The 17,807-nt window shown below is 39.1% G+C and overlaps 2 protein-coding genes across 7 annotated transcripts; both read left to right on the forward strand.

Annotated features, from left to right (window-relative positions):
* The first annotated feature begins 532 nt into the window (after positions 1 to 532).
* On the forward strand, positions 533 to 4,315 carry rnf167 (ring finger protein 167). The gene is made up of 10 exons (XM_041052046.1): positions 533 to 954; positions 2,120 to 2,250; positions 2,346 to 2,426; positions 2,518 to 2,655; positions 2,736 to 2,823; positions 2,922 to 3,012; positions 3,160 to 3,265; positions 3,444 to 3,537; positions 3,627 to 3,707; positions 3,841 to 4,315. Exons 2-10 carry the CDS (start codon positions 2,146 to 2,148, stop codon positions 4,263 to 4,265), a joined length of 1,209 nt encoding a protein of 402 aa, XP_040907980.1. The 5' UTR covers positions 533 to 954; positions 2,120 to 2,145; the 3' UTR covers positions 4,266 to 4,315.
* Positions 4,316 to 9,492: 5,177 nt separating this feature from the next.
* srrt (serrate RNA effector molecule homolog (Arabidopsis)) lies at positions 9,493 to 17,777 on the forward strand. Of its 6 annotated transcripts, none has more exons than XM_041051954.1 (20): positions 9,493 to 9,508; positions 10,262 to 10,380; positions 10,551 to 10,679; positions 10,763 to 10,909; positions 11,350 to 11,538; positions 13,263 to 13,432; positions 13,598 to 13,782; positions 13,864 to 13,974; positions 14,051 to 14,213; positions 14,344 to 14,492; positions 14,586 to 14,647; positions 14,780 to 14,858; positions 15,174 to 15,365; positions 15,505 to 15,675; positions 15,927 to 16,080; positions 16,492 to 16,685; positions 16,775 to 16,931; positions 17,085 to 17,177; positions 17,300 to 17,410; positions 17,541 to 17,777. In XM_041051954.1, the coding sequence occupies exons 2-19, from the start codon at positions 10,262 to 10,264 to the stop codon at positions 17,401 to 17,403; spliced, it is 2,568 nt and encodes an 855-aa protein (XP_040907888.1). In that variant the 5' UTR covers positions 9,493 to 9,508; the 3' UTR covers positions 17,404 to 17,410; positions 17,541 to 17,777. The 6 variants fall into 6 exon arrangements, with proteins under 6 accessions (XP_040907888.1, XP_040907884.1, XP_040907887.1 ...); XM_041051950.1 differs by having other exon boundaries at positions 17,300 to 17,399; XM_041051953.1 differs by having other exon boundaries at positions 16,775 to 16,925; positions 17,300 to 17,399.
* Positions 17,778 to 17,807: the final 30 nt, after the last annotated feature.

Below are 17,807 nucleotides of genomic sequence, written 5' to 3' on the forward strand. Positions count from 1 at the left end.
GGTCCTACCACTTGAGGGCAGTGATCCTACCACTTGAGGGCAGTGTTGAGGAGACCATGGCCTGATGTCTGAATTCCCTTTGAGATCTTGTCCTCTCAGATTGTTGCCCTCTGGCGGACAGTAAGATACTTACTGCAGCTGTTCTGCAGTATCCTTAAAACCTGTTTTTATTTTAAGTTAATTTCATGGAGCCCATGGGATTTCTGGTAGGAGGCCAATCTCCTGCATCTGACGTGCCCAGTGTCTCTCGCTGTCTGAGTCTATGGCTATTTCCATTTTCTCCGCTAGTATGAAATGCAGCACGTAAGATGAGATTTTTTCCTTAACCCTTTTATTTGGATCCATTAGGCTTTTAGTGGCCATTTCAGATTCATTTAAACCGCGGGTGGTCGTGCATGAGCCACGCAAAGGAATGAGCGTGCACGGTGCGTGACACTGACATTACTGCTGTTTTTCCTTCTGGCCGCTGGTGGCGCTGTGGAAGTTGATGCTGCTGAGTCGATCTTTAATCACAGAACGCGAAGAAGAACCAAGCAGCGAGAAGCAATAACAAACAAACATAGCAGTGGCGAGCTTACGCAAGTTGGGGTTTCCAAGCATACAGGCAAAGTGTCTCCTATCCGGTGGACAAACATATTATTGTTTTATATACCACTAAATGTGTATGAGACAATGTATGTAGTCTACGAAGCAGACACAGAGTAATCTGTCACGGAGGCGACTTATCGTAACTGCTATCTGTCATATGCTAACACTAGCCAAACGTCAGCTAGCTAACGTTAATCCTCCCGTCTTTGTCGTTTTCTTGTGGATTTATAGGATTGTCGAGAGAAAGTGGGTAGACAAACAGCTTTTTATCGATTTTACACGGTGACATGTGAGAAACCAAAGTGATACGACTGGAATAACCTTAGATTACAACCTTCACGGTGCCGAACTTTTCAGGATACTAAGGTATGTAGCTAAGGACACAACACCAACTGCATTGATTATTTTTATGCGTTCTTGTGATTTTTACTTATAACTCCTGTTACTTATAGCTACTGTAAATAACTTCATTTACGTACAGTAACTGGGGTTATAACTAACTGGGTCACACTCCTTTCACTCATCTAATAAATCGGTTACCAGTAGTTTAATAATGGTGTCTTTAGGGGCGTGATTGGGAAACAGATGCTACATGGTTCATAAGTTTGTCTTTGCGACTGAAACAACACAACAGCAGCGTATTCATTCTTCACCAACTTCCTGTTGGCAGATAAAACAAAGGGTGCCACGTCGATTAAACGTGCGGTCAGCGCCGATCAGCATGTTATTTATGTTAGTACAAACTACAGATAATGTATTAGATTAATGGAGAAATAATGCCATAAAGAAGCTAACCGAATAGCCCTCGTGTACGTGAACAAGTATTTCTTGTACATTTTACCCACTAACTCAAATAATCTGTGTATTGCGCTTATCTTAACTGCTAACGTTGTTAACTTTTTTTTTTTTCTCCTGTGGATAAATAAGTGTTTGTACCATGCATACAAGAACAGTGTTAACCAGGTCTGGGGTCAAGAAGTATCTGCTCTCTTATTAATGGCTACAGAAGGACCTCCACGTGTAAACTGTGTCTATCACGCTTTATGATATTTTTGATATTAAAAATCAAATTGACATGTGAAAGCAGAGTATCCATATAGAGAAATACAAGGATTTAGAAACCATGTGATTGGTTAGAGAGTTACTTTTAAGAGTGAGCCATATGATAATAAAATTATAAACTTCTTCACTGTGTTTCCATGGTGTTTTATACATTGTTAAAACCTTGACTTTAAAGGACATTTGTACTTACAAAATATCAGATTCCTATTCAGTTTTAAAAGTATTTGGATTTGCATTGCTGCTTCATGAAGATAGAGAGTACTCAGTGTGTGCTAGCGAGTCAGTTTACATTTCCTTGTTTGCATATTCATGTACCACTTGAAATGTTAATTTGCATTAGTATGTTAACGTCAGGCTGTAATCAAACTGCTCGATCAGCTTCAGCCTGAGACCTGAAGCATTTTACCTCTGGTCATGACATGGTTACTTTCTCTTGATCGTAATGTGTATGGTCATATCTTTTTCACAGCTTAGCGTGACTGTAAGCAATCAAGAATGGTGCACCTTGGTGTGTGGCGCATGGGAGCTCGCTCAAATGTCCCTGTACTGGTTTTCTGCTGCATACTGGTGGCCTCACCCACACATGCCTATATCTATGCTGTAAGTTATCTAGGAGATTTAGCTCATGGACTTTGATAAATATGATTCCTCAAAATTATGTCAGTTCTTACAGTATGTATATATTGTTTTTGCAGCATTATAGCAATATGACCTCCATGTTGTTTGAGGACCTACCTGCCTTGTTTGGATCTCCACTTCCTAAGGATGGGCTGATGGTGAGAGCAGAGAATGGGAGAAAGGATGCATGCCGAAAAACATGGGTCAGAGTCTTTTATAATGATGTTTTTTTTTTTCTTTATATGAAAGGGAGTTTTGGTGGTGTCCCGTCCACTTAATGGCTGCACAGCAATAGATCCTCCTCCTCCGTTGCCACCTTCTTTTGATGCCAACACCACCAAATCCATTGTCCTTATCAGACGCTATGACTGCAATTTTGACATAAAGGTCAGTAATGTTTGAGTGACAGTGAATACGTTGTCGTGTCTGAGAAGCAAATTGGTCTAATATGAGGATTTGGTTTCCAGGTCTTGCATGCACAGAGAGCTGGATATAGTGCTGCAATCGTTCACAACATGTATTCGGACACTCTGCTCAATATGAACTACAGCAATGGTAATCCCTCTTTGTAAAATGTACACAGTTTCAAACTATTTTTCCAGACCCTCTTACTAAAATGCTTAAAATTGAAATCTTGTTGTTATATTTTCTAGACACAATTGCAGAGGAGATTGAGATCCCTTCAGTCTTCACCAGCTACTATGCCTCGCAAATTCTCAGGAATTTCATAATTCCAGAACAAGGGTAAGTAAAAACACTTCAACCTTTTTATGATTTTTGTTTTAAAAACTAAGCAGTAATCTCCACCAAACCTCTCTTTAGAGTTTTTCACCGTTAGTGCTCAAGTGTAAAGTTGGTATGTGATGCATTATGTCTTTTCTCGGCCTGCAGAGCCTATGTGATCCTCAAGCCAGAGTTTGCTTTTCCACTCTCATACTACCTTATTCCTTTCACTGGAGTAGTTGGCATGATCCTCCTTGTGATGTGCGTTATCTTGGTAAGTATGTATGATGTGCTGTCCTTGGGTGTTTATTCAGTATGTAGCACATTCATTAATGTACCGGAATTAACTTTCCTCTTGACATGTGATATTTATTCACATTCAGTATCCATGCATATTGAATGTTAGTGTAAATCTCCTTGCATCAGTTACATTGTCTTTTTGTATTGTTCAGATTATACGATGTGTGCGGTACAGAAAAAGACTGAGGAAAAATCGTTTGTCCAAGGAACAGCTGAAGCGGATTCCAACCCACAAATTCAGTAAAGGTAAAAGGTCTGAAGTTTGAAGTTGAAATAGATAATAATTCACTTAAATTTGAACGATTTAAGTTGATAAGTTTTCTCCTCTGCGTCAGGGGACGACTATGATCTGTGTGCAATATGTTTGGATGAGTATGAAGAAGGAGACAAGCTGCGAGTTTTACCTTGTTCTCATGGTAAATTTTTAATATGTTGTTTTATTATTATGAAGTCTGTATGTTGTGAAAGATTGGAGAAATACCTCAGCTGATACACAGAATGTACACATCTACTACACTTGAGCTTCTTATAATTTTTCCTACTTCTCAGCCTACCACTGCAAATGTGTAGACCCGTGGCTCACACAGACCAAGAAGACATGTCCTGTGTGCAAACAGCGTGTCACTCGAAACAACCCGGAGCACTCCGAGTCTGAGTCTGAGGAGGAAACTGGAGGGCGTGGGGAGGAGGAAGGAACAGAGGGTGAAGCAGACTCGGAGCGCACTCCCCTGCTTCGGCCCTCCAACCCGGGCTCCCCCTTGGGGAGCCCAGGAGTCTATTCAGCCACCACCACCACCACTACAGCCCAGTGCCTCGCCTCCCCAGCACACTACGACTCTCCCATCCTGGGTTATGCAGGCTGTGACTCCCCCCAGGAGGACACAGACTCAGAAAGTGATGACACAGGAGACGAAAGGCATCACACTGATGATGACACTGCTCAGCTCATTTGTAAGGATAGAGTGGAGATCTAATGGCCGGAACTTAGTTGCAATGAGATTACTTAGTTTTAACTAAAAAAAGATGTGTTGTTATCACACTGTCCTTTAAAATAGTTTGCAGATTTGTGGTAACATAGAGATTTAGGATTCTTGCAACATCTTTTAACCATTAACCAGTGGAGGTCTACTTGTTAGTGTCAAAGCACACGCACCACCTGAATTGATCCTTTTTTTAAAATCAAAATCCAACACTGACTCACTTCTATACACACATTCACTCCAGTACTCCCCCTGTATTTGCCTGTAGGCCTCCTTTTTTGATGCATGTTGCTTTTCATAACTTGACCCTGTCACATGACCTAACCACTAGTGCTGCACAAAATGAATGGGTCACTTTATCTGTCTGTTTAGGTTAGAGAATCCCTCATGTAGATGGAGCTTGTGTAACCAAACAGAATGAATTCTGTGCTCACACTTTAAGTGGGTGTTCTAGGTTAGTGAGGTCTGCTGTCTTAATCATAACTGTTGTATATCTGATAGTCAACTTTGAATTGTTTCCTAACAAGGACGTGCAAGTGGAGGGGGAAGTGTTTCGTCTTCACTTAATTTTTTTTGTTAAAAATCCATTTAGCTTTCTTTTTACACTTTTTAAATCTACATTTCAGTTTTTTTGAAATGTCAGATTCTTCTCAAATTCCACAGTACATTACGCTACGCTATAATGTCGCAAAGAAAGTTACACGTTTCTGCTGCTTTTACATTGTTATTGATACTACTGTGTGGTCAGTTTAAGAAAAAATATTTTTAGCTTTATCCAGTTTGTCAAGTTGAACAAACTCAGGTTTATAGCAACAAATTAAAGGTCAGTGAGTATTGTAAATCAATAACATAGTGAGATAGTGGGTTACAAATTGTTTTAGCTTTTTTCAGTAAAATGCAGATTCATGAATATTTAATGAATTTGTTTCCATTTTTATATACGATAGAATGATATGTTCAATCGTGGGACCCTGAGGGTGTTTCTAGGGGAAAAAAGCATTGCCTTACGTTGGCCTTGATATACGTGTATGTTAAATTAAATGTTCGGAAGTTGAAGGGACAGGATTTACACTCCTTTGTTTTCCTCTTGTGTAGCTGTATTTAATACTGCTGGTTAGAAAGCTTTGATTTTGTTCCCTGGTATGAAAATGTGCTCCACATTTGTTTTATAGAGAAGAAAAAGGAAGAAAACATCTGTGCTTCTGTGCGTTTAGCGCTCGTAATGATAGATAATGATTTAACTTGATCTAAGATCATAAATTCACAACTGAAATGATTCTTTTTCATTTTTGTTACCTTACAGGGTGTGGAAATTTTCTAAATAAGTACTGTAAAGATTCCCCCATGCTGCGTTTGCTGAGATGTTATCAGTGTTTCCTCTGTGTTCATTTTAAATTGCTCCATAACAGAGCAATTAAATTAGAATTGTAATTTTATGTTCCTCTCCTCTGTAAGTGCTCCCAGTGTTTTAAAAATGATCTTATAAATTAAAATCACATGCCACTGTATAATCTCAGTTTGAAAGCTAAGTTTTCCCTATACAATATCAGATAGATGACCAAACTATACCTCCACCTCGAACAGCACAACTGCATATGATAAGAGAGGAAACACTGCACACGATGTAAATAAATTGTGTCTGAGAATTTGTTTTCAGTGAGTTACATTTTATGTTGGAGCATTAGAGCGGGGAACCTGTAGGATTGTAAAATCATTACATTCCATCTTTGTATTTTACTGCTGACTGATGAAAAGAGTCCACATTGTCAAGGTGTAATTGAGATTTGTTGCCAATAGTGTGTATTGTAAAATAGAGCTGTTTTCCTATATCTGCAGTACGCTTCAAATCTCTTTCATACTATATTTGTTTGTTTTTTTTTTTTGCTTTGTACGTCTCGATTTTAGAGACTGTCAACTGAAACAAATGGAAAAAAATACCCAAATTATAAGTTTTCCTTCTTTTAGAATGTGCCTAGTTTCTCATAAATAATAAATGTACAGTGTCAAGTATAATTTCCACGTATGATGCAGGTTTGAGAAGCCGTAGGGTGTCTAAACACAGTCTGTGGAAAGCTGCATTTAACGTGTCTCTTGTGGAAGATTAAACAACATGGAAATGGGACTGTGGTGCCATTTGTTTGTTTAGAGGAGAATAATGAAGTAACACTATCCTTGCGTAGGCCTATTGACATACACAATAATTCTTTATAATAAAGCTATTATAAAGCAAATTGGTATATTATGTTTTTTTTTTTTTTTTTTGCATGTTTAAAAATAAATATTAAAGTTAAAATATATACAATTATAATGATCAGTGTTACAATTACATGGTGAAATGCATCTAAATATATAAAATACCCATTTTCCTTCAAAGAATGCTGCAGATTTAATGCTATGAATCCAATGATGTGATGGAAAATATAAAGTTGTCATGTTTCAGTGCCCGAAAGTAAGCTATTTCCCTTCTGTAACAGGATCAAGCTTAAATTTCTTAAATGAAACTGAAAAGTCAGTACAGCTGTGGTCAAAAGGCTACAGAACTAGATGTTTGTCTGAATATAGTGGGAGTTTTTTTGACAGTATGTTCTGATGAGTGAAAGTGTTCTCTTGTTTTGACAGCCAGCCACAGAGAGGAATAAAAAGTTAAGTCTAAGTTTGTACTTTCACTATCTTCTTTGCCTTCAGTCCCCCAGTGTCTGGAGCCATAATGAGGCACCGGTGGTTTCTTTCATAATAATAAAAAGACTAAGCTTGTGTTAAAGCAAGGCTCACCTAAGAAAACGTTCTGGTATTTTTCATTAATGGTCTTTGATCCTATTGGCATGAGCGTTACAGTAACTAATTAGAGCAGAGACAATCTGCTGAATTTTTGTGTCTTTCAGGTTCTATTACATTCGTTAATGAATACTCCACTGGGCAAAAACTATAGCACAGTAACAGTTCACTGTATATGCACAGTATATATGTTCAGTTTGTCATATCTTGATTACAATTTATACAGTTATCCCTTTTCACAGGATCTTAAATGTGCTTTTGGTATTTATTTTTTTTCAATTAATATATTAGGCTAATAATAAGCCATTGATGGTGAGTCATTGGGTTAGGGCCAGGCCAATTAAATACTCCAGGTTAATGAAACATATTAAAATTTACTGGTACAGCGGAAAATCATAGGAAAAAACACCTTATTAATACTTTTGTCTATGAGAAGTTTGTTGCCTTTGAGAGTGATGGTGATTCATTAAGACGTGCCTCAAGCTGATGAATTCAGCCCTTTTAATTCTTCCTAACAAGCTCCATGTCTTTTCAGTTTGACCATTTCGTGTGCCTTTAATAACGTCACCCGCTGCTTTAAAGAAAAGACAATTCATGTTTGAGCTGAATAAACCTTTCAAAACTCCAGACAGAAGGTAGCTGTGCGTAGCCATTGGCTGGATTATGGCATGCGTGGGACTATAGGTTAATGCATTTCTTTAAACGTGTTCCATACAAGCTGAGAAATAAATGTAGTGGCACAGTGACATGGCATCACATAAGTGTAACCTCAAAGCCGAAGAACCAGTTTTTCTTTCGTAGGAAACCTCAAGTTTTCTTTTGGTGCACAGTATTTTTGAAAAATATTGCAAATATAAGACTTTTCTTTGGATACCAATACACTTGTAAGGAAAGATGCCTGGATCACTACCATCATACTCCTCAGCACTGAGATCGTCTGTCTTGCTGTTGTTAACCGTATCTTTATTTTTGCTGCTGGATTGCAAAGAGACCTCTCAATACCACAATGAGGTAAGGTAAAAAAAATATATATGTAAATAATGATCATAACAACGATAGTAATATCAGTTTATTTTACTTTTGCTACATTTCATCGCTGAAATTTTAAAGCTTTGTTAAATGTACCATAACAGCTGACGTTACATTTTCATATCTATTTTCCAGAAGTTTAATTTCCATGGCAGTAGCCCCTTGAGCATGTCTGTTTAAAGTGGTGAAGCTCTAAGTTTGCAGCAAACACTTTGTCTCCTTTCAATAGAGAAAATAGAAAATAGTCACTGCATTGCAATGTTGTCCAAAGTGAAAGGTTCAAACATTTTTCTGTCTCTAAATTGTCACACAGGGATTTTTGGATAATCCTTATCACCTCATCTCGAGTCCTTTGGAAGCCAGTGACAGACCTAGAGGAGACTTAGCGTTTGGATCCAGAGATGGCCATTCCTTCCCACAGCAGCTGAAATCTGCATTTATCATGGAGGATGAAGAGCAGACTACGCAAGTGTGGCCACGCGCAATCCTGGATTATATGAGGCACCAGTTAAGGTTCAGAGGAAAGACAAAGAAAAGCATGAAAAACGGATATACTTAGCAATGTAATGGATAATGAAAGTAAAGTCAAATAGTATAAAAAGATTAATATAATAAAACATTGTTGAAATACCAAGTTTTCTGCAACTTTTTTTTACACCTGTTCCACAGTTCCAAGTCAACTGCTGTTGAAAGGTTTTTGGGATCATATGAATACCATGAATACATTAAAAACTGTGTGTTCAAAATAACAGTACGCCAAACCAGTTGTTGTGTTTTCAGTTATTTTGGTTATTTTTTGAAAAATTGGCAGAGCCAAAGCATAAATGGAAATGCTTAAATGTTTTTAGCATCTGCTTGTGGCTAGATAATTCTAATGGAGCAAAAATATAATTTCTTACGGTTACCTTTTATTTACCATTTGCTCAATTTCTACTTTCTCTTTTAATGTTATTTCCTGGTAAATTTAACCCTCTTGCCTCTTGCCCCTGTTGCCTGTTGGGTTCCATGTTCATGTTCAGGATCTTTGTCTGGTTTACATTTAAACACAATATCCTAAATCAAATCTAAGCTTAAAATTTTATTTTACATTCTAATGGTGATCCTAAAGTTTCTATGTCATAATGTGTGAATTTTAAAACTGTGTAAAATGACGAACAAGACACTCAAGATATTTACATTTCACAGAAAGGTGCAGTGATGGCAAATAAAAAAATAAAAGAAATCAGTCTGTGTAAATAGCATACATTTTTAATGAGGAGCTGACAAAGATAAAGTGATTTTTCAACCTTAAAGCCACTTGAAAGGAAATAAAAGTCAAAGACTGAAATGGTTGAAACTGCGATTCAGGCTCCAAACCAGTTGGTGGCGGTGAAGTTCCGTTTCGGTGTTTATCGACAGCTGTAGACATCACGAGAGAGACGGGGAACGCAAAGGTGAGGAAGCCACACACGAGTGGCATCATCCCAGCAAATATATTATAAGGTTTTAAACTGCTCCTTTGTATTCTTTCACATTTTATCGACTGGGGTTAAACTGGAAAGACAGAGTGCGCTCTCTTATTTATAGAACGAGCGCTCTCTTTAACTTTAAGACCGACAGGAGCATTAATGCTAGTTTTCTAGCTAGCTAACGTAGCTAGCATATGAGCTAACATTATTTAGCTCTATTGATAACATTAGGTAACCCACGCTAAAACGAAAACGCTTTATTTCGACTTGAGAAGCCACACCTTTGTCACATATATGTTACCGTTTGCGTGTGTCTGTTTTTTTGTCTCGGTGCTTTTGGTAATTTGGATATCCAAGTTTTACTATAAGGAAATGCTTTGCTAAACAAAGACTTATTTGCAGTCTGCGCTGGTCGCCTCTCCTGCAGGTCATTTCTTTATTCTTGTATCCTCGCCTTATAGTATTTCTGTCTATATAACTGCAATCCTCCAGAGGCCGTTGGTTTACCAGAATAAGGACCACACTTAAGAGTTTATTGAAATAGGATTTTGTAGTCACGAATCAGTAGCTAAATCGCCCCCTCCTCCTCTTTTTGGTATGCTTGTTTGGCTACAAGCAGCCTCTGTGCAGCAGCACTGTGCTAGTAACAATGGCTAAGCTCACAGTCGGGCTATTTATAATCCAGTCATGTTACATTGTGACCTAAATTTGCTTTCACTCCTTTCTCTCTTCGTGGAGATGGGAGACAGTGATGATGAATACGATCGCAGGAGAAGGGACAAATTCAGACGGGAGCGAAGTGACTATGACCGTTCAAGAGAGAGAGAAGACAGACGCAGAGATGACTGGAATGACAGGTAAGGAAGAGGGAAATGGCAAACCTGAGACAACTATTATTCATGAACAAAATTCAGTTTAACACCATACAGCTACCACATATCCCAAAAAATTTATATTTGTTATATTTCCGTGTTTTGTCACCCCCATTTCATCTTTCCTCTTATTTCTTCTTAAATCATTTTCCCAGGGAGTGGGACAGGGGCAGGGAACGGCGTAGTCGCGGGGAATACCGTGATTATGACAGAGGTCGTAGAGAGAGATTCACTCCGCCCAGACACGACATGAGTCCCCAGCAGAAACGCATGAGAAGAGACTGGTGAGATTAACATGAGCTCTGTTCCACAGTCTTTACAAGTGTTATCTTCTGTTTCTTTAGTTCTTTTGTCTGTCCCCTGGCAGGGATGACCATGGAGGAGACCCCTACCGTGGGGGTTATGATTTGGGTTATGGTGGTGGGGGAGGGCCCAGCTATGGCCCACCACAGCACTGGGGCCACCCTGACTTGCACCTAATGCAGCCTCATCATGGCATCCCCATTCAGGCAAGGTGAGACATGGAATCAGGGTTAAAAGAGCTTTAAAGTTAAAATATGATTTGTTTTGCAGGTCTTTGAGAAGTCAGCATTAACTTTCCAACAGTTGCTGCATCTAATACAGGTTGTTGAATGTTATGATGATTTTGTGTGACACAAACATAGTGATCTGAAGAAGCTGAACATTTGACAATAATAATTAAGTTTCCACCTCAAAGTATGTGCAAGTAGTTGCAGGCAAACAAGTACATAAATTAAAATGTTATTGATATGCCATTAGTTAAGATGAAAATAAAGAACAAAGAAAAAGCAAAGACAGGAGAGAGAGAACATACTGTGACACAACACAATCATAGTATATTCTTTGTTCTCTCACATCACAAAATTAACACACAGAATATTAAAGAAGCTTCTAGTTTTGCTTAATCCATCCAATTTATCTCTCTTCCATTAGGCTTGGTAACCTCCATGACATGGATTTGGGTCCTCCCCCTCCAATAATGAAAACCTTTAAGGAGTTCTTGCTTTCCTTGGATGATTCTGTGGATGAGACTGAGGCAGTCAAACGCTACAATGAGTACAAGATTGACTTCCGCCGACAGCAGATGCAGGACTTCTTTTTGGCTCATAAAGATGAAGAGTGGTACGATATCAGTTGCCCTTACTATATAAGCTCTATTAATATTACTAGATTTCAGTGTAGTTGTTGTATAGTTACTTTTTTAATTGAACTGTTATAGTCAGTCTATGAATGCCTTATATTTACAGCTTCTCTCCTTTGGTTTTTATTTTTATAGGAATTATTTTGGATATAATTGCTTTTTTAAATAATGATCTCATAGGTTGGGCCTGGTCCTAATGGTGGGAGTATTGTGGGACATAAAGGTAGTCATTTATTTGATGGCTAATAAACCAAGTATTTGCATTCACAACCAAGAGAATATAGTCACTGCTTCTTGAACACATTTTACATTCTCACCAAATAATTCAAAAGCAGTTCCACCCATGTTTTAGGGGCAGGCCCACAATCAGAGTCTCCTAATGACTTTAGATACAGAACTTGTAGTTAATCAAAGAAGAAAATCAACCCAAATTCTACCCTTGTGCACATCTTACGGTTTGGCTTGATTATAGATGTGTTGTAGGAGTTAGGACTGAGAGTTGCAAAGGTGTTTTATTAAACCCTATATCTGACGAAATGACTCAGCAAATCAGACATAAAGTATTGTAGAGTCACACCCCCGCCCTCTTTATTATGTTGTGCAGTAACTCAATAAAAGAACGTCTTTAAATTCTACCCACACAGCCACGTTAATGAAAGATTTAAGTTAAGTTGATTTTTTTGTTTAGTTACACAAAGCTTTGACCATAAAGTCGTTTTCATTGTTTGGGTTGATTTTCTTTTTGTTATTTGGTGTTTTAACCATGATTCAGAGTTGTATAATGCCTGTTAATGTTTATTACACTTATTTCACAGGTATCATGCAAAATTGTTCTGTTTTGACATAACCCGTTTTTCTTCCCTTCATTCCCACTACTACGTTGACGACGTTTCTTTTGAAGAAAACGTGGAACCGCAAGAATCGGTTTTAGACAGCAAGGGTTTGCACTGCGCACAATGCAGTTGCTCTTAGACACACAGTAACAGGGATTTTAGATAGACAGTCAAGTAGTCTTCCACGCACGGAGATCTTTTTTTTCTTTTCTTGTTTTATGCTTTTTCGACACTATTTTCTTTTTATATTCGGATCAAATCGAATCCCAAAACCGAATTTGTGTGTATACAGACACACCATTGGGGTGAAGTGGAGCGCATTTTCACAGAAGAGACCCCCTCTGTGTATTTATTTGTTATTAAACTGGCAGAACAAAAGGTAACTGTAGTCCACTTAATGATAAACATTTTTTAATGTGAAATTCTGATTATGTGTCTGCTTAATTTTACAATCTCTCTGTTGTTTCTTCCTTATTTCTTGGTGAGTTAATCTCAAACTCTCTAATAATGTGCCGCATTTGGTTATAATCATCACAAAGTCAAAACATCCATACACTGAAAGACATAACACAAGGACTAGTCCATGCAAAATACAGAAATCGCAATCTTAATTATGACTTTCTGTATGGATACTTCAGGACCATTTGGCATTCAAACATTTAAATTTGAAAAAAAAAAAAATCTTTTTTGTTGAAAATGTGGTAAAAAGAAATTATAATATGCAAATAAATCATATTTCACAGTGTAATTTCTGACACCATAGATGCAGCATAGATACGTAATATGCTTTTGTTCTAACTTTTACATCCCGTACATCCCAACCCCCATCATCCCCCACCCAACTTTTTTGTGGACCCCAACTCTGGACACAGGTTCAGGTCCAAGTACCACCCAGATGAGGCCAGCCGACTTAAGGCAGAGGCCCAGAGTGCCCTGCACAACCGTCTTAATGTCTTCATGTTCCTGATGGAGAACAGCTGGTTTGATAATGTCTCTCTGGACATTGATCAGACCCCAGCCATCATCAAAGTTCTTGATGCAGGTGGGGCTTCAAAACTAATTAAAAAAATTCTTTTGACGTGTGGAGTTAATCTTTATTTTTGCCTTCATAGATTTATTGTTTTAATATTAATAATAGCAACACTGCAATGCAAATACACAGTCCTCAGTTGTAGCCTGATCCATACACTCTTTATTTTACCTTCAGCTGTGATAAAGATGGAAGGAGGGACGGATCATGATCTTCGCATCTTGGACCTGCCGTCTGAAGAGGAGGAGGACAGGGAGAAGTCAGCGTCTGTTTCAGGGGGTCCTGAACCTCCCAAGAGAGAAGACCTCAAAACCTTGGACGGTGACCGCAAACTCTCAGCAGAGAAAGATAAGAATGAAAAGGTATGTTTTGTTCTCTGTCTCTCTTGGCCAACCAATTAAGATTTCATGGTGCTGCGGTGATGACAGTAAACTCTGCCACAGGGGGAGAGTGATTCTGCCAACATGGACAGAGCTGCTGCAGCAGAAGGGGAGCATGTGAAAGAGGGTGCAGAGAAAGAAGCTACCAAAGAAGAAATGCCTGAACCCAAGAAGGTTAGTGCTGCTTACATTATTGAATTTATTTTCGAAACAAGAGACAGAAGTGAACCAAATATTCCTCATCGTTTAGCAGCAGAGAAGAAAGAGGAAGCGCAGTGGAGACAGCGATGATGAAGCCAGCGCCTCAGAGAGCGACTCTGACTCGGATTCAGACTCCAACTCTAATTGCTCTGATAAACCTGTGAAGAAAGAAGAGGTGGAAGACAAGGATGAGGAGGAAGAGGAAGGTGAAGGTGAGGAATCTGATTCGCAGCACGACATCAGATGATAAGATTGTATCATGTTTAATATTGTCAGCGTTCCCAGAGTCAACAATTCATTAATTCATCATTCAATCCTCTTTTTCACATATAAATGGTGAAGAGAGGAAACAAAAGGAGAACTCTGAGGAGGAGAAGAAAGAAGAAAAGAAAGCCAAAGATGACTCTCCCAGACCGCGGCCTCTCCACCGGACCTGCTCTCTGTTCATGAGGAGTATTGCTCCCACCATTTCCAAGGCTGAGATTATTGCTGTGAGTTAACCACCAGAGGCAGTGTTGATGGCCCAGGAGATGTAGAGCCGCTGATGGTAAACTCAATATTGCTTATCTGTTTTCCTCTCTCAGCTTTGCCGGCGATACCCTGGATTTCTGCGTGTTTGCTTGTCTGACCCCCATCCAGAGCGCAGGTCTGTTTATAAAAAAAAAAAAAAAAACTTTGAAAATAATGTTTGTTGGATCCATTTAGCCACAAATTGTGTGAAACAAGAGCCTGGCAATGATCACACAGTCATGCTGAAATGAACGTTGTGCTGTTGCAGGTTTTTCAGACGTTGTTGGGTAACTTTCGACCGTAGTGTCAACATCAAAGAGGTCTGCTGGAACCTTCAGAACATTCGAGTAAGTGTACCGAGGCTCCCGTTTTGAAGTAGTGGTGTTTTTTGCAGTCTGCTATCTGTTTCACTTTTCATGTGATAAGTTGTGACTTTTTTGTGTTGGTGAAATGCTGGTTTTGTATATGTGTAAAGCAGAATGTGTTGCTGGTATCGGGATTTCAGTTTTCATTTAAAACACAAACCTTCACACTAAATGTAGACTGCGCTGCACTGTCGTTCCAGTTTCACCTGCACGTTGGACCCTAAGAGAGACCTGTACAGGCTTGTGTACCTTTTATTACTTGTGTAATCTCCTAATTTTACTCTCTACCCTTCACAGCTGCGAGACTGTGAACTGGCACCAGGGGTGAACAGGGACCTGGCCCGGAGGGTGCGTAATGTTAATGGCCTCACTCAGCACAAGCAGGTGCTCCGCAATGACATCAAGCTGGCTGCCAAGCTCATTCATGCTTTGGACGAGAAGGGAGACCTGTGGAGCAGCAAGTCCCAGGAAGAGGGTCAGAGCACTGAGGTACAGTACTGATTTCACATTTGCATGTGTGTCCACAGTTTAAACAGAAAGTCCTCAGATGATCTTGTTGTGACTGAGTTATTCTGAATTTTTCATTTGTGTGTATGTGTGGGTTTTTTTTTTTTCTTTACGTCAAAAGTTGCCAGCTCAGAACCCCATCTTGAAGAATATCACAGATTACCTGATAGAGGAGGTGAGTGCTGAGGAGGAGGAGCTCCTGGGCTCCGGGAGTGGAATGGATCCTGAGGAGGGCACCAAGGAGGGAAACCCTGCAGAGACAACTGTGGAGAGGGACGACAAACTGGCCAAGGTTTCCCTTTGCTTTTTTTTTTTTTTTTTTTTTTTAGCATTTTAACCAAATTATGAATATGTAATCGACACAGCACAAGTACCAGTTTATGCTCTGCCCTTTCTTTTAGAGGTGGATAACATTTTTTAAAGTTGTGCTCTTAATGTACTGTCTGTTATTCACAGGGCTGGCTGAAAAATGCTAATTTAGTAAATAATAAAATACTCACAATCCATCTTTGTAAGATTTCTTTGCCCTCCACCTCTTTTCAGGTTTTGGATCGCCTTCTCTTGTATCTACGTATTGTGCATTCGATTGACTACTACAACACCTGTGAATATCCGAGCGAGGACGAAATGCCCAATCGCTGTGGCATGATCCATGTTCGTGGACCCATCCCTCCAAACCGCATCACACACGGAGAAGGTCAGTGTGTTTCCCTTCTTTGTGTTTTATAACGTGGAGAAGCACACTGGGGATGTATGATGTTTATGGACAACAGTAACTTTGATGCAAAGTGTCCTCCTCTTTAACTTTGTCTGTTGAGGTTAAACTGTACCTTTTAACTATCACATGTTAGTCTTTGTTATAATGCATGCTATGCTTTAAAATGTGCAACACAATATATATTATTTTCTTGCTGGTTTTTAAGTTGTGCTTTTTGTGTAATTGCTGTTTACCTTAAAATATGTGGAATATGAATGTAAAAATACATTTTGTATAATGATTTGTTGGTGACCTGATTAGTTGAGGTCTGTGTTGAGTTCTTGTATAACTTTGGCTTTCAATCATACTTTTAACCACATTTTAAAGCTGCTGTTTTTTCTTTCCTAATAGTTCAACAGTGGCAGAAGATGATGGAGGAGAAGCTTAGTCCTTTGTTTAGTTTAAAAGAAATCCTGTCTGAGGAAGAGGCCGTGAAGATGGGCCGCAAGGATCCTGAGGAGGAGGTGGAGAAGTTTGTGTCGGCCAACACTCAAGAGCTGGGAAAGGACAAATGGCTCTGTCCGCTGAGTGGCAAAAAATTTAAGGTGAGCAATTGTAAATCGAAGAACTGCAAACTTTGTCAGTCACTGTTGTGTTTCTTGATTGTTATTGTGCATTTCAAATTGATTTCCAGGGCCCAGAGTTTGTACGGAAGCACATCCTGAACAAACATGGGGACAAAATTGAAGAAGTGAAAAAGGAAGTGGTGTTCTTTAACAATTTCCTGATGGATGCCAAGAGACCGTCACTGCCAGAGATGAAACTTCCTCCCCTTCCAGGCCCAGGTCAAGGTCGATACCACATTTCTGTCTATTCACCTCAGATACTCATAATAAAGCATTGTAGTTCTTTAGCAAAGACTGAGCTTAAATAATTAAATCATATTTTGTCCACAGCAACATGAAGACATGTTTTTTTTCTCTCTGGTTGTTTTTGTCCTACAGGCTTGCTTTCTCCCAGCATGCCATTTCCTCCTCAAGGTCTTCAGGGTCCAATGGGCTTTGGACAGCCTCGTCCACCACTGATGGGCTATGGTGGTATGTTCTCTGACTGCATAGTTTGTTTGTTTTTTTTTTCCTTGTCTTCGTGCTGACAGTAGGGTTGTTTTCTCAGTGAGAACACTTCTTTTGTGTTGACTTTGACTCCTGTGTTTGAACAGGTGCACCTCCTTACCCACCCAACCAATACGGAGGAGGCAGAGGAAATTATGACAACTTCCGTGGACAAGGTGGCTACCTGGGGAAGCCACGCAACATTAGGTGAGACCACTGTACGTGTGATCTTTATTTTGCTATGTCTCTATTTTCTGCTATTGGAGATGAATTTGAATCTCCATTTGATTGTTTCTACTCTCCTTTCTTGGGTCTTTGTTTCTCTCCTTGCACCGTCAACCATCTCAGAATGTCACGAGGTGATCCACGCAACATCATTGAATATCGTGACCTGGACGCACCTGATGATATGGACTTCTTTTAGAAGGTTCACGCGATCCTCTCAGTCCTCTCTCTTTGCCAGTGTTGTGTCGCTCGCTTTTTGTAGCAATTAGCTTAATTCTTAAATATTTCATTTTGTAATTATTGTGCAACTAGAGCAAACTTCTGCTGTAAACTGGTTCCTCAATAAAGATATGATCTACATACATGAATACGGATTAAATTATTTATCAT

This window comes from Toxotes jaculatrix, chromosome 12 (genome assembly GCF_017976425.1).
Source record: "Toxotes jaculatrix isolate fToxJac2 chromosome 12, fToxJac2.pri, whole genome shotgun sequence".
Taxonomy (NCBI): Eukaryota; Metazoa; Chordata; class Actinopteri; family Toxotidae; genus Toxotes; species Toxotes jaculatrix.